Source organism: Lolium rigidum, chromosome 1 (genome assembly GCF_022539505.1).
Source record: "Lolium rigidum isolate FL_2022 chromosome 1, APGP_CSIRO_Lrig_0.1, whole genome shotgun sequence".
NCBI lineage: Eukaryota > Viridiplantae > Streptophyta > Magnoliopsida > Poales > Poaceae > Lolium > Lolium rigidum.
In genome coordinates this window covers 69,931,697-69,947,910 of record NC_061508.1, presented here as the reverse complement: position 1 = coordinate 69,947,910, position 16,214 = coordinate 69,931,697, and the positions used below count along the sequence as shown (strand labels likewise).

Genomic DNA, 16,214 nt, shown 5'->3' with positions numbered 1-16,214 from the left:
TGGCTCAAGGGGTAAAACAGTATTTTTACTATGATGGAATTAGACAGACGCTACAGCGCGCGTGCCAGAAAAAGCGGAGGACGTGTGTCCCCCACTTGCGTAACGTGTCAACGTGCCACAGAACTTGGGCCCGCAGGTCAGCGAAGGGACAGCTCTTGCGTCTTCCCAATACAGTGGTCGTGGCTATCGTCAGCACTGACGTCACAATATCAATGGAAAAACATCGGCTGAGGAGATATGAAAATTGGCGACAAGGAAGAACGACTGATAATTTCGAGAGCCTTTGCCCAAATACAAGTTTTTGTTCAAATGCTCGGGGGCTACTTTATAAGGATATGTCAAGAAAGTTGATGGAAATGATTCGGAAGAAGGAGAATCAAGAATATTGCGACAAAGACAAGTTGGAGCCTACAGCCAAGTATAAATCCTTGACTGTAGCCTCGGGGGCTACTCCCATCGGGAGCGCTGTTCGCGCACCTGATAAATATGAGCAGGAGCATGAAAAATAACAATATAGTGGCTAAAGAGGCTAAAAAGGTGAGCCTACAACCAAGTACAAATACTTGGCTGTAGCCTCGGGGGCTACTCCCATCGGGAACGCTGTTCGCGTGCCCGATGAAATTTAATAAATTCCGAGGAGTATATTTCGAGTTATCAAAATAACTCTTCGTATACTCCCATCGGGAGGATAAGTTAAAAGCAATATAAGTCATCCGTTGACTCGAATAAATGTGCTATTCCAACAGCCGGAAAAGCACTCGACAATATATTCTCAGAGCGCCTAAAGTCGCGAAATAATCTCTGAATGCCGCAAAACTCTGCGAAGGTAAGACCCCGGGATCCGTCCTATGCGGCGTCGCACCGCCTCTGACGGCGCTTTGCTACTTTTTACCGTATCAACAGATACGAAGAAAATTCCTAACAGACGCGTTAGGTACCCGATAAAACATGACTGGAATTCGGCATCTGGTAAGACCTTAAGCGGCACATGTCGAATTACACCAGTATCCCGAGATCATGTCCCGAGACGTGATCTTGAAGTAGGTTTTGGTGGATTGCTACAAGAGCAGTTAACTGGTACCTGATCTATCAGACGAACCAGCCCCAATTACCGTGATCCCTGTACAATATATAAATCCTTTGGAAAGATTATTTGTCGAGTTGAAGAATATATGTACAGATTGTAAAGATGGAGATTTTCCTTGATTCTTCGATTCAAGCAAAATCTCGGGGGCTACTGACATAGGCATCCCCAATGGGCCTGCCGAAGAAGGTACCCGGGGTTTACTGAAGGCCCACAACCCGAAGTTTTACAAAGCCCAAAGGCCCAGTCGGAAGATAGTTTGGAAAGATAGGATTGTAATATGAATATCAACTTGTAATTATTGCGGGACGGGTCAGAAACCCTCCCGGACTCTGTAACTTGTGTATTACGAAACCCTCGGCTCCGCCTCCTATATAAGGGGGAGTCGAGGGACAAAGAGAGGATCGATTCATTGTTTTCCAGACAACTCTAGTTTTCATAGCAGTCGAGCACTTTCCGGCTGAAACCTTCAAGATCTACTTGCTCTCTACTTCCAACTAAACCCTAGTCTACAACTTGTAGGCATTGATAAGTTAATCCCTTATCACCACACCAATCAGTCAGCGTCAAAACGTTGTCCTGAGGATTCAGTGTGAGTGGCAACCGACAGTGTTCCAGCACCAACATCCACAGCGATCTGGTCAAGGAACAGTTTACAAGAGGTTTGTTGCAGTCTCGGGCTCAAATTTGCAAAGCGGATACATAGGGTTGCAAGGCCAAATCCTCTTTTGTAAATTGTCTGCTGTGAGACACTTTCCAAGCACAGCGAGCCAAGAAAAATCTTGCATCTTAGAGTCACGTCAGACTTCCAAACTAGCTTGTTGGTCCCTGCACGAGTAGCTCCTTCAAACTGAATAGCATACGCTGACGCAACCATGAACATACGGTCTTCAGTCCAACGCCAAAATACTGAATCAGGCATATCAGGAGTGAGGTGAAGAGGTGAATGTGATCTCCAGGCCGCCGCCAATCTGTGGGAACAAATGGATCACGTTCAGTTTCACATATCAAAAGAACAAGCAGTATACTTGAATTACAATGCAAGAGACATGCTATTCTATAATGACTCTAGGTCACATTAGTGACAGGATACAAAAAATGGACCGAGCAAAACATTAGAAATCCTATTCTCTTAAGGTTCACACTTCTGCTCTTGCCCAGATTTCAACTCGGCATTGTTGAGCCCTATACACTTTATTTTAGTGTATCACTAAAACTAAAGAGGTACCTCATGGCAGAGCACATGACATATCATAATCAAATTAAATGGTTTGAGGGACATCAACCATATAACTGACTTCAGTTTCATATATCAACGGAACAAGCTATGTAAAATCAAAAGAAAACTTATTTAACACCTGTTTGCATATCGATCCTACAAAATTTGGCCTCACATGTTTCTCGGATTTATCAGATAGTTTGTTATCCACTTATCTTGGCATAATGCATCAGGTAAATTTACACTCAGGTTACATAAAAGACACCGAACAAAGTTGTTGTAATCTGAAACTTCTTACAAGAGCAAGTGCAACCTCTGAAACCATTTGACTAAAATTGTGGATGAAACATAAGGTTGGCCGAGGGATGGAATAACGTTGTTATGCTGGTAAAATGTTGTTTTTCTGAAATAAAATCATAGCTAGCAATCAGTAAAACCATAGTATTTGATCTAATATGCTTCGAATGGAGAATGAACAAACAAACCAGAAAAAGGCCGTCTATACTTACTCAACAAGTGCAAAGGCGGTACATCTCATTGCACTGACATGCCAAGCTGCTAGCTAAACAGATTTATTTTACAAGGCCGTCTAATTCTGCCCATATGGTATTGACGAAGTGGAGCAACGTTTGTATTTCTAAGTTGATTGAACGTGATTTATTGAAGAGTGTAATTCCTGAACTGAATCTTACTGTTTACTGAGAGTGCTCATTCAATTAACTGAACCCTTATTATTGTTGTCACATGCAGGATCATGTATTATGTTTTTCACCATTGAGATCAACCATGGGGAATTTTTTGTGGGAAATGGTAACAACAGATCATATGTTGATGGCCATGTTATCTATTATGATAATGTCGATTCTCTCACTTGGTCTGAATTGATGCTTGAGAAGATAGTGGAAGAAATAGGGTATGAGATGGCTGGCAGAATGAAGGTACATTATTGTATTCCTATGCTCACAATTGCCAGGAATGGTTTGAGGGAATGAGATGGACATAAAGTTCATGATAAATTTAGTTGATATTGGACAATATTTCTTCAGTCTATATTTGGATCATGATCAGACCTTCAGCCCATCTAAGCCTAGCAACAACACACAACCAGAATTGCAATCTAGTAAAGATTCAGATTCAGTTGCCTCTACACCAATTCAAATTGTTTATCCAAACATTGAAGAAGAGAATGAGGAGTGCGTAGCTGATAGAACAAGCCATGGAAAGAGGAAGAGAAGGAACAATGAAGAAGTGATAGAAGAAGCAAAAGTAGTGTCAGAAAATGATGATGATGAATTTGATTCAGATTTTGACTGTGTGGACTCGGATTATGATGTCAGTGATGATGATGATCTACATGTAGATGATGAATTAGATGAGGAGAAGGGAAAAAGTATGGCTGTGAAGGGAAAGTCTGCAGCTTTGCAAGGCCGATGTTGTAATGATAAAGGCAAACAAAAAATGGAGATGAAAGATGAAGTTTCAGAGGAAGAGGACCTTTGGGCACCGGACTCTGACGATGAACAATTGAATGTTAGATTTAAAATATTCAGAGAAGATGATTTGAGTGATCCGAAGTTCTCTGTAGGCCTATCATTTGGTTCTTTTGAGTTGCTTAGAAAAGAAATCATAGCTTATCGTTGCATTCACAGGAAAAACATAAAGCTTCCAATTAATGACAAAAAGAGGGTTAGAGCAAAGTGTGGACCTAAATGTTCTTGGTATCTTTGGGCCTCTTATGATAGCAGGACAAAGACTTTTGTAATCAAGATGCATACAGCAGAACACACTTGCAGTGGTGTTCAGTGGAAGATTCCTGCATTCGTAGCCAAGTTTATTGCAGAGAAGTACTTGGACAACTTGAGAGCTGACCAAGACATGAATATGAGGAATTTGTCTAGAGTAGTTCCGAAGGGATGGAAAATGACACCTTCAAGAAGCAAATTACAGAGAGCAAGGAGGGAGGCAATGAAAGTCATACATGGAGATGAAGCAGAACAATATATGTTGCTATGGGATTATGGTACTGAAATCAGAAGGAGTAACCCAGACAATTCATTCTATGCTGCACTTGATGAAAATTCAAGGTTCAAGCAATGCTACATGTGTCTAGAGGCATGCAAAAGAGGATTCCTTGAAGGTTGCAGGCCTGTGATCTTCATTGATGGCTGCCACATCAAAACCAGGTACGAGAGGACGAGTTACTTACAGACTGTCGGGATGGATCCAAATGATTGCATCTTTCCAATAGCCATGGCTGCGGTTGAAGTTGAAGACACTGCATCTTGGAAGTGGTTTCTGGAAACCCTTAAATCTGATCTAGGTATTACAAACACCGCACCCTGGACCATTATGTCGGACAAGCAGAAGGGCCTCATCAATGTCGTGAGAGATGTTTTTCCTGAGTCAGAACACATGTTTTGTGTTCGGCACATGTGGCAGAATTTCCAACAACTATTCAAAGGAGATGTGTTGAAGAATCAATTGTGGAAGATAGCTAGAAGTACATGGAACAAATGAGAGTACTAAATGCAGATGCCCATGCATGGCTGGAAAATTTGGATCCTAAAACTTGGGTGAGAGCGTTTCAGAGTGACCTCCCTAAGTGCGATATACTTCTCAACAATAACTACGAGGTGTTCAACAAGTAAGTGATTTAATTTTGTCACATAATTTGCAACTGAATTTAGTCTGGTGATCTTAACAATAACCATTGAATTTAATGAGATCAAATTATTTGAATTTAATCTTCTGATCTTGAATATAGGTACATCTCAGAAGCTAGAGAATTGCCAGTTCTCTCTATGTTTGAAAGGGTCAAGTCACATTTAATGACAAGGCACTATACAAAACAGAAAGATGAAGAAAAGTGGTCAGGTCCTATCTTTCCTAAAATTCATAAGAAGCTTCTCAAGAACATTGAGTTGTCCAGTAATGTCTATGCTGATGGGGCAGGAGATGGCCTCTTTCAAGTGGGAGAGCTAGTTTCATCTCAACCAGTTGACTATGTTGTCGACTTGAAGCAGAGGACATGAAGTTGCATGAGGTGGCAAAAAACAGGAATACCATGTGCACATGTAATTTCATGCTTAAGGAATGATGACATAGACCCTATTACTGTGGTAGACAACTGCTATTCAATTGAGATGCACAAGAAGGCCTATGCAAACATCGTATACCCATGCAAAGACAAGACAGAGTGGCAGAGAATGAATGGCCCTCCTATATTGCCACCTGTCTTCACTAAACATGTTGGTAGACCAACAAAATGCAGAAGGAAGGCTCCTTGAGAGGTAGATGTCAGAGGTGGAGGGAAGAGAATGAGCAGGCACGGTGTAATCATGCATTGTGGATATTGTGGTCTCCCAAGTCATAACAAAGCTGGTTGTGAATGGTTGAAAGCTGGTCTTGCCCCACCCAATGCTCCTCAAGCAAATGTACTTCCTCCTGAACCTGAAATGACAGAGGAACCCGTCGTAACACAGGTTATTAGAGCATAATTACTTGAATTTCAGGATACATCATTCAAATATGCTCACAGTGCTAGTCTCTCATTTCAGGAACAAATTAACAGTGCTAGTAGGCAAACTGTGGAGTCACTACTTCTGAACAATTTGATTCAACAGGTACACTCACTTTTTTTTGATCTCTGGTTAGCTTGATTTAATTTATTTACTGAACTGTATATTAATTGTAGCAGAGGCCATTGCCAAGGAACATGGAAGCAAGGCCTGTTCCAGATTCTTCTTTCCTCACAGCTGCTCAAGAGTTGCTCAATACCACAGGTCAACCTAGTACTAGCACCATCAGACAGGGTGAACTTGCTCAGAGATTACTGCAGATGCAACAAGAGAAGAACAAGGCCAACGAAGATAGGAAGATTGCTATTCTAGAAGCTAAGTATGAAGCTGAGGTAAAGAAGGCAGAAGAGCAAGCTAAGAAGAGGCTGGAGCAACAAAAATTGAAGGCTGAACAAGCACAAGCCAGAGCTAGAGATGCCGCAGAAAAAAAGGAAAAGAGAAGGTATGAGGCGGAGCTAAAAAGGAAAGCTAAGGAAGAGACTAGAAAATTCATAGCAGGGGTAAAGAAGTCTTGTGCCGAGAAGGAAAGAAAGGAAATTGAAGAGAAGAATCTGCAAGAGGAGCAGCGACAGACAGAGAGATGGTCAAATTGAAGCCCAGAAAACTACTCACACACCTGACCCTGATGTCCCAGATGCTCATGCGGCTCTTGTCCAGAAAGCGAAAAAGTTAATATGTTCGATGAGTTCAGAGCTCCCAAGAAAAATAACTAGTTCCATGTTTTAAATCTATGTTATTTCACAGTCTACACTGTTGCACAGTACAACTTTTGTTATTTCATAGACTATGTTGTTGGATATATCCTTTTGTCCAGTATGAAGATCAAGTTGATGTTAAACTTGCTGCTATTATTTCAGTTTAAATTTGACGGATAGTATGTCATAGCACATTATTATTTCACAGAATTTCATTTTAATTTTGATAGATTGTATGTCATTGCACAGTACTGTTGAATCTGACATTTCACAAACATTTTCTAATGGAACTGTACAGATCAAATGTGAAAATGGCATAACATTGTAATTTCAACCTGACATTTCCCAAACATTTTCATAACATAACACTTGCACGGTTACAACATCGCACAGTACACTCCAGTTTATATAACACTTGCTCTGAAACTTCATTCTACTACATACATTACTCAATTCAGTTCTTCAGAGTGAGCACAACAAACATCAGAGCTAGAAGTAGCACAACCATCTTCAGAAGAAGAGCCACTTGTTTCATTGCATCGATCAGCCTCTCGTCAACTTGTGTCGTCCTTGAACTGCTTCCACCGACCAGAGAGTTTCCGACCAGACGTTGTTCCTCCCTTCTTAGTTGAAGCTCTTCCCTCCTTTCCTCAGCCCAGCCTAAGGCTTCAACAACAGCATCGCCTCGGAGGTGCCCAGCCTATGTATTCCAGCTCCCAAGGCCAAAAATTGCAACCGAACTGAGACAAATACAAACAAACATTGATGAAATTTTCAAACTTTCAATCAAATCCAAAGGCAAATCTCTAAATGAGCTTGGTTGACTACATACGTTGTGCTTCTCACACCTGTAGAACACCCAACCATCGTGCTCTGCCATCCACGACTGGCGCCTCCTCACATTTCAATTAACCCACGAAGGACAAGCCGCCTTATTTAATCAAACAGTTCAGGAGAATGATCAGTCTGTTCACCTCCATGGTGAGGAAGAGCTTCACAAAATTCTGAGTGAGCAGGCCAAGCGACTTCTCCTTCCTATGATCTACAAATGCGGCACCGGAAACACCAACTCAGTGCATAACATCAAACTGAGTACATAATAATAGTCACTACTAGCATAACAGAACAATTAGAAAGCAATGGATCAGCTATACCAGATCTAAGCTGGCACCGGGGTGTGTCAGGCTTATCAGAAGGAGTTTCCATTGACTGTGACGGGCTAAGCTCCATTGACTGCGACTGGCTAAGCTCCATTGACTGCGACTGGCTAAGCTTCTCACTGTCAGCATCCCCATCAGCATCACCCAATCTATCATCTTCATCATCGGAGACCTTTGCAATCATGAAAAGAAATCCGCTTATGTAATCCGAGACCTTTGCAATCACAACGCGAAGAGCTTGTGCTCTACATGGCGATGATACGGCCGCGAAAAGTCGGCAGCGACGAGCGGGCGGCCACGAGACGGCGGCTCCGCTGGCGACAAGAGGGCGGCTACGAGAGGTGGCGACGAGATGGAAGCTCCGGCAGCGACGAGAGGGCGGCGACGAGAGGGCGGCTCCGGCGGCGACGAGAGGGTGGCTCAGGAGGCGACGAGAGGGCGACAATTTAGGGCTCGTCGCGTCGAAGAGATAGGCAGAGGCTGAGGGGGGATTTTAGTTCGTCCACGACTCGCACCGCGGTGGGTTTTGCGAAAATCCCCCTAGTATATCTTCTTCTCCCCTCACTAACAATCATTTTATTTTAAAAGGGACCCACAAACCGCTAGGTGAGCAAATACATCGGGCAATCACGCGCGGTGACCGTCTCCGACGCTGCAACAAGACTTCGATGACCGTAAATCTGTATTCTCTGTGTACAGTGACCAACTTGAGATTGCACGCTAAGTTCGATTACCTACGATGAATTTTACTCTTCACCTTACGCCGTGAATTCATTGGTTCAACACAAACAAGCTACTCCCTCGGGTCCTCGTGGACGTCTAGCCCTAAACTTTGTTCAAAAAAAACTTCTATCTTCCCAATGCATTGCATCTCTCTCATTGCACGGAAATCAAACCCAATAATATTAACCACATATTCTTCTTGTTCTCTACATGCACCTAGCTTAGCTTATTGGAGGTCAAAGAATTAAAGAGAAGAGATGCATGTTCCCAATGTATTTTTTACTCCACTTCATAATTTGTCTTAAAAAACCCGCGTGTACACTTATTTGTGGACGGAGGGAGTACACATCTTGCATCTGGCCTAGCGACGTCCCCTTGCGCCGTCAGATCTTTGCGTGGCTGGCTGTTCAGGGACGGGGTCTCACAACCGACATGCTCGCAAAGAGGGGTTGGTTCACAATGACGGATGCACCCTATGCACGGAGCCATATGAAACGGCGCAACATCTGCTTGGTGCTTGCCGCATGATGGTGCAAGTCTGGTGCAATATTCTGCCGATGGCTAATCTGCCCGCATGTTTCCTTCCAAGCTAGGATCTATTGTATTGTGATCCAAATTCATAAGAGGCTAACTTCTGACGAGCGGAGCGAGGCGAGTCGCGGTACGGTACGGATCGTTGGCACCGCCTATATATACATCTTGTAAGCCGCCGGCTAGGGTTTATCAGATTATAAGATAACCCACAGCGTTTGTAAACACTCCCCGATATAGTGAAGTTTTGCTGGCTGGCACCCGTGTTTTTTCCCCTTCTGTGTTGGAAGGGGTTTTCCGGGTTAAATCTCGTGTCTCCGTTGCGTTTTCCTTTATCGTTCTTCGTTATTTGCTTGTCGCTTTTCTAACAGGATCAATCGCTACTTGAATGGTTGTCAACCACGCGAGGCATGCTTCCCAAAATCAAGCACAAGGGCTGGAACTCCCTCATGCAGCTGGTCTGGTGGTCGCTGTGGAAACGTATTTTCCAGGCTCGAGCGGACATGATGGCAAGTATCATCGCGACGATCCTGGACGAAACTGACCTTTGGCTGAGAGGAGGAAGACAAAGAGTGTGTGAACTACTTCACAGACCGCGGAAACCTGATTAATTTGTATTCCTTGTTTAGAGTAGCTTTCATTTTGCTGTACTCTTGCGCACCTAGCTACTTCTCACTTTTACGTGCTTTCTTTAGCTTGTAATTGTTTTCCTCTATTATCAATGAAAAGCAGCTCCTATCTTCATTTTCAGGCAAAAAAAAAAAGATGACATCGACGTCGCCTTTTACTCTAATGATGCGCTGCTGCTTCTTCTTCTTGTTTTTTTTTATAATTGACGCTTTATTATTTCCTATAAAAGTATTATACCCTACCTTTTCATAGCTAGGATGCACACAGTCATAGAAACACACTTAAAATATCTTTTCCTTATTATTTAATTTCATGAATGAACTTGTACTTTAAAACAATATTCCATTCGTTCCATATTAGTTAGCTCTGATTTAATACAAATTATACTAAAGCAATGACAACTAGTATGAAACATAGGAATGTTAATTTCTAGATTTACAATATATTGTTGTTGTTTGGTATCAAATTTATTTTGTGATATTTTTGTAATCTAACCATTCATTATTTGCCTGATAGTACCTTAAGAAGTGATTGCACTAGAGGCTTCCATTCGCGGGCCACACCCGTTGCCTATATTTGATTCTAATATGTTTTGTACTGAAGAACAAAGTTCTTATATTTTTTGAGAATTCCGAAATCACATTTAAGTGCCAAACTAATAAATAAATAATGTTGTAGAAGTTGAATTGAGTAGAAAATAACAATTGAAACATACCTAAATAAAAATCATCATTTATGTCAAATGCCCCAGTAATTTGTATTTAGTATTCTCACAACTTAAGAAAATGAATTAGAGGGTTATTATATTTCGTGTACATAAAATCCATTAGAAAATTTCCATTCATAAAAGTGAAAGTGCATCATGATCCTTCATATGAGTTTGGATGATTAACGAAATAATGTGCACATCGGATGTGATCAATTGTGGTGTCCCAAAAGCATGTGTTGCAAACAACGACATTGATGGGTCCTGAAACTATAATTAATTAAATCTAACAATATAAGGATTTTATAGCTTTTTATTATTTGATAAATGAAGTTAAGTATAGGATACTTTATGTAAGAGAGGTCAATTCTTAAATTTCTTGATGACTTTAGTAATACTAGACTACACCAAATTTTCCAAAGTCTTTGCGATCTCTACAATTATGTTTTGTCGGGACTATGCGTGATGATGTTTAATTAACAATATATGAGCTCGAGATGGAGTCTGCTATTTTAGATACTCTAGAAAAATTGAAAGCATCAAACAGTTGATCAACCCTCAATTCATGTGCAAGAAACTGGCCAGAGATTCTCATCGGAACTATATTTTGAACACTTATTGTACAAGGCTTATAATATTGGTAAATATATCAACTTATTACTTAGTTTCTATCATCAAAACAATATCCACATAATGTAATGACAATAACTCACTCCAGAGATTGGTAGCTACATGGCGAAACTATTTGAGTGCAACCTCATAAATCACATCTCCTTTTAAAATATTTGCCCGGTCAAGTAGGATTATTGCATGTGTAGAGGGAGTTAAAGTTTTTGAGGAGAAAACCTATTTTTATGAATATTTTGGTTTCTTATTTTAGGCAAGGATATGATATTTTGCATGGATTGAGTAGTTAGTTATGGGATCCCCACTTGTTCGTTGAAGTTTTGAAGTTCTAATCTAAGACCAAGTTCTACACTTCGATGGAATCATTTGTCATGTCTAGTGTCTACCAGATTTTCCATTGGCTATCAGACATTGTACAATTAATCACAACCAAGTTCATGGAGTTTCAATATTTTCAAGTAGATTGGTTATATCCGAGGTTGGGATCAGAACATCTGATTTTGCATTGTTTTATCCTTAGTCTATCAAATATACCTATCTAAGTTTGTATGATTTTGTAGAATATCCATGAGCGCATTCTTGAATAGTTGTTTGAAATCTTGGAATGTCGGAATAAAAATTTTTAGTGCACATATTTGTATTGTGTCCTAACCTCGGTTAAGCCATTTCATGTTTTGAAGAAATCTTAGCGGAGAGTTGAAAGATCTTCATTAACGTTTCGTAGAAACCTTCTTTTAAAGAATTAAATTACTAGAATGTTCACTTTCAAAGTTGAAAAAAATCCAACATTTTTCCTTGGCCAGTTGTTTCAAATTGTCGGAATCTACATATTTAATTTATTTCAAGAAATGGTTACAAACAGAAGTTATAGTCGTTATTGTGAATGTTGGGGCAATAGGGTTTAAAGTTGGAATGTAAGGGATATGTGCTTTTGTGCATCACTTGTTTTGAGGGGTATGTAGCACTTCAAATTCCCTTAATTTCCTATCACATTCATGTATGCTGTGCGTTTTCCTTCATCTTCATGAAGAGACAAACCTTGATTTTTGTGAGGAAATTATAGAGATATGTGCTCAATTGAGCATCATGTTAACCTCTATCCCAAAGAGTATCGTCGATAACTTGTTACTCTTGGAGTCTGGCTTCTCCTAGATGTTCAAGAGTCACTTTGGAGCCATCCAAAAAATTATTTTGTATCTAAAGAGTTTGCAATCGTTCGGATTTTGTTTGCCACAAACCTCGAGAACTACAAGGGGGCTCCATGTTCACTTTAGTGCTAACTTTGATTGTTGGGTCAAGATTTTTAGAGAAGAGACACAAATGTTTCTAAGAACCCAAAATAAGACAACGAACAACCATATGTCATATGGTTGTTTATATTACACTTTATGTCTTGTTTTCACATATATTTTTGTGCAATCCACTTAATACTAGCATGTTAAATTTTCTTTTCTTGAGAACCAATGGTTAATTTCTCAGGAAACTAGACGTAGGATTTTTTTTATTTCATTATCCAACGTCGCTGGTCAATAGTTTATACGTTTTCATACAAAGTTTCGGTATCACGAGATAAATGGGCAGCCAGATAACATATAAATGTTGCACGATTTTTTTTCTAAATATCATACTATGGAAATTATTGTGAAACTGGAACGTCTATAGTAATGTCGACAATTTTTCTATATTCTCTTCCCCCTCGTCCAATAGTTCAGTTCCTTTCCTTAGTGAAATCTCTCCCCCCCCCCCCCCCCTGAATTTGATTCGCTCTTATGAACAAGAAAGAAGGATCCAATATTTATTTCCACGGAAGAAGTCAAGTAGCAAAATAAGGACACCCAAACAAACCCTGGATGTTTCGATTGACCTGTGGCCGATGAGGCACCCTTTCGAGACTAAGATCGGGATAGTTATGTTTCGTTTGGCTATCCCGCGTTATCATAGTTTATTATGCTCCATCTAGTTGGTTAGCATGTGTGCATCATTTTGATGGAGAGACCGGGATTTAACCTCTATTTCGAAAAAGCTCTAGTTTGTCAGCTGTTTTTGGTATAATATGTAGAGAAGAACATCAAAATCCTGCGACGTCATGTCGGTGGTAATTACATGCACTGTTTTTCTTTGTTTTATATTATAATAATTTAGTTATACTATAAATGGTTCTTGGTAAACATAGACCTATTTTTGCTTTGTTTTTCTAGAGCATATCTTGTCCAAATACACTCATTTTCTAGGACAATTTCGTGGAGATCCCTCGAGAAAGCTCATGAACGAAAAGTGAAACAAAGTACTCTACGGCTCCCATAACCCCCAGCTCTTATTCCCAACCAGTTTCTTGTTGTTTGCACCAAGCTACCCCAAGCCATCAAAAACCGTTTGCAAGGTGAGCAGGGCATTTCCACAACAACCAGAGCTACCACCTCAGCTGAGCTTACAAAAAATGCCAACTAATCCCTCCCACTGTTTAAACGTCCAAGCCTTTTCTCACACGATTAGCTGTTGCAATTCAATCACTACACCCAATCGGGGACACAAAAATTTCTCGCTACTAGAAGGACCAAACTTACGGTAGATGACATTGTCCCCTGACGTGCAGTGTCGCTACTACACTACCACCGTGTGTGCTATAAAGACCAACGCCAGCTGATGCACTCTATGCAATCACCAGTCACCACCAATTACCTGCACAACACAAGCACAAGCACAAGCACATTCACCGGAGAGAAAAACAGAAGGAGCAGCAATGGCAGCTCTGGGCGCCACGGCCGTGGCCATTGCCATCCTCGCGCTTGCGACCATCACCAACGTGGCTCTGGCCACCACGGCGACGACAGCGAAGGGGCCGGTGATCTACATTTTCGGCGACTCGATGTCTGACGTGGGCAACAACAACTACCTCCTCCTGTCCATCGCCAAGTGCGACTACCCCTGGTACGGGATCGACTACGAAGGTGGCTACCCCACCGGGAGGTTCACCAATGGCAGGACCATCGGCGACATCATGGGTAAGCCTCGCGCATGGACATGATCAGCATCGCTGCTAATTCTTTGCTACGCCAATCACGAGTGGCAAGATGTGATATGTGTTTCGTGGTTATCTGTGCGTGTTTGCAGCTGCCAAATTCGGCGTCCCACCGCCACCGCCGTTCCTCTCCCTGTATATGACCGACGACGAGGTGCTTGGCGGCGTCAACTTCGCGTCCGGCGGCGCAGGACTTCTCAACGAGACCGGCATTTACTTTGTAACGAACGCTAGTTTACTACTTCGTGAGTGAATCTGTTTTATTTGCCAGCCAGAGAAGCCTGACGATATGTGGGCTCTCGGCGATCTTGCAGGTTGAGTACCTGTCGTTCGACAACCAGATATCCTACTTCGAGCAGACCAAGAACGCGATGATCAGCAAGATCGGCAAGAAGGCCGCCGAGGAGGTGGTCAATGGCGCAATCTTCCAAATCGGACTTGGTACAGTTGCAATTTTTTTCTCTCCAGCTGATCGACCGGTTGAACGCTAAAACCCAATGTACACGTTTTGACACGACGGACGCCAATGCTTTGCAGGGAGCAACGACTACGTGAACAACTTCCTGCGCCCGTTCATGGCGGACGGCATCGTGTACACCCACGATGAGTTCGTCGCCTACCTCATGGACACCATAGCCCAGCAGCTCACGGTACGCAACACGGATCGATCGACCGATCAGCCAAACGAAGACAGAACGTGTCGTCGCAGTGTCCTTCAGAATTACTAACACTAGCAATGGCCAAATTACTTTGTTGTTGCAGAGGCTGTACCATCTCGGGGCGCGCAAGGTGTGGTTCACGGGGCTCGCCCCGCTCGGGTGCATCCCGTCGCAGCGCGTCCTATCCGAGACCGGCGAGTGCCTGGAGGAGGTGAACGGGTACGCCGTCAGGTTCAACGCCGCGGCCAAGGACCTGCTCGCCGGCCTCAACGCCAAGCTCCCCGGCGCGCGCATGTCCCTCGCCGACTGCTACTCCGTCGTCATGGAGCTCATCGAGCACCCCCAAAAATACGGTAACGATCGAAACCATCCCAATATTCTGGCCTGCTGGATGTCTACTGAACATGTTGGACATAACGACAAATTTGGTGTGTAGGGTTCACGACGTCGCACACGTCGTGCTGCGACGTGGACACGTCGGTGGGGGGCCTGTGCCTGCCGACGGCGAGCGTGTGCGAGGACCGCAAGGAGTTCGTGTTCTGGGACGCCTACCACACGTCCGACGCCGCCAACGAGGTCATCGCCGCCCACCTCTACGCCGACATGGTTAGCGCCGGCGACGCGCAGGAGCCGCAGGGAAACGCCACCGCCGCGCCCAAAGTCGTGCGATCACCGCCCCGCCCCTTGCCGCGCGCGCCGGCATCCCGGCCTGCCGTGCGCGGCAGCAACACCACCTCAACGCCCCGCGCCGCGCCGGCATCCCGGCCTGCCGTGCGTGGCAACAATACCACCTCAGCGCCCCGCGCCGCGCCGGCTGCCCGACCTCGCGATGCCGTCGGGTCACCCCTCGCCGCGCCGCCTCCCCGGGCTTGAGCGACAGCCCGATCGAACGGCCGTGCATGTGCCACCCACGTCGGCCCATTTTCGTGTTTTTCCTTGATCTCCATTACTGTACCAAGTTAACCTGAATGTACTCGGACACTCGGCGAATTAAGTTAAAGTAATCAAGCAGAGCGCAGTTTGTTTCCACAGGAAACCCATACATGATGCTTTCTAGGTTCTAACGTGTCCGATTCCGAGCTGTTCCCGTTAAGGTCTTGTGCCAGTCAACGCGCGCATTAGCAATTTAGCATCCATCTCCGACTCGGCCTACGAGCCCAAGGACTAGTTAGTATATCCTCAGAGCACCGGCTGCTGTTGATACTGGAAAATTAATCTCCACGTCCGTGTCGAGGCAAGCACAGATCGAATCCGCTATAGCTAGCGTACGTAGGGCGCTTGCATCTGAACACGACGGCGATGATGGATGTGGCCTTGACGGTCATGAGCGTAGTCTTGAACGTCTTGGTGGGGGGCGGCGCTCTGGTGGTGTTAATCGACCTAGTTCAGTCAATCTGCTGCGGAGAGTCATGGGAAGAGCAGGCGGCCGCGGAACCAAGGGCACTGCCGGCGCCGGTGGAGGTGGAGCTGATGAGGCCAGCTGTTGTACTACCCGTGGCCGCGGCGCCGGTCGTGGCGAAGCTGGGGTGCTTCCAGTACCCGGCGGAGGGCAGGAGGACGTCGGAGAAGCTGGATTGCGCGAT

The 16,214-nt window shown here is 43.6% G+C and overlaps 1 protein-coding gene across 1 annotated transcript; it reads left to right on the top strand.

Annotated features, from left to right (window-relative positions):
• Positions 1-13,693: 13,693 nt before the first annotated feature.
• LOC124646850 (GDSL esterase/lipase At5g37690-like) lies at positions 13,694-15,504 on the top strand. Its single transcript, XM_047186899.1, has 6 exons — positions 13,694-13,955; positions 14,065-14,192; positions 14,287-14,413; positions 14,510-14,622; positions 14,735-14,984; positions 15,068-15,504. The coding sequence occupies exons 1-6, from the start codon at positions 13,694-13,696 to the stop codon at positions 15,502-15,504; spliced, it is 1,317 nt and encodes a 438-aa protein (XP_047042855.1).
• The last annotated feature ends 710 nt before the right edge of the window (positions 15,505-16,214 follow it).

Coding starts and splice junctions, on each gene's coding strand:
- LOC124646850 (XM_047186899.1), top strand. CDS start 13,694: ATGGCAGCTCTGGGCGCCACGGCCGTGGCCATTGCCATCCTCGCGCTT. Junction 14,193..14,286: donor ACGAGACCGGCATTTACTTT/GTAACGAACGCT, acceptor GCGATCTTGCAG/GTTGAGTACCTGTCGTTCGA. Junction 14,985..15,067: donor CGAGCACCCCCAAAAATACG/GTAACGATCGAA, acceptor TTTGGTGTGTAG/GGTTCACGACGTCGCACACG.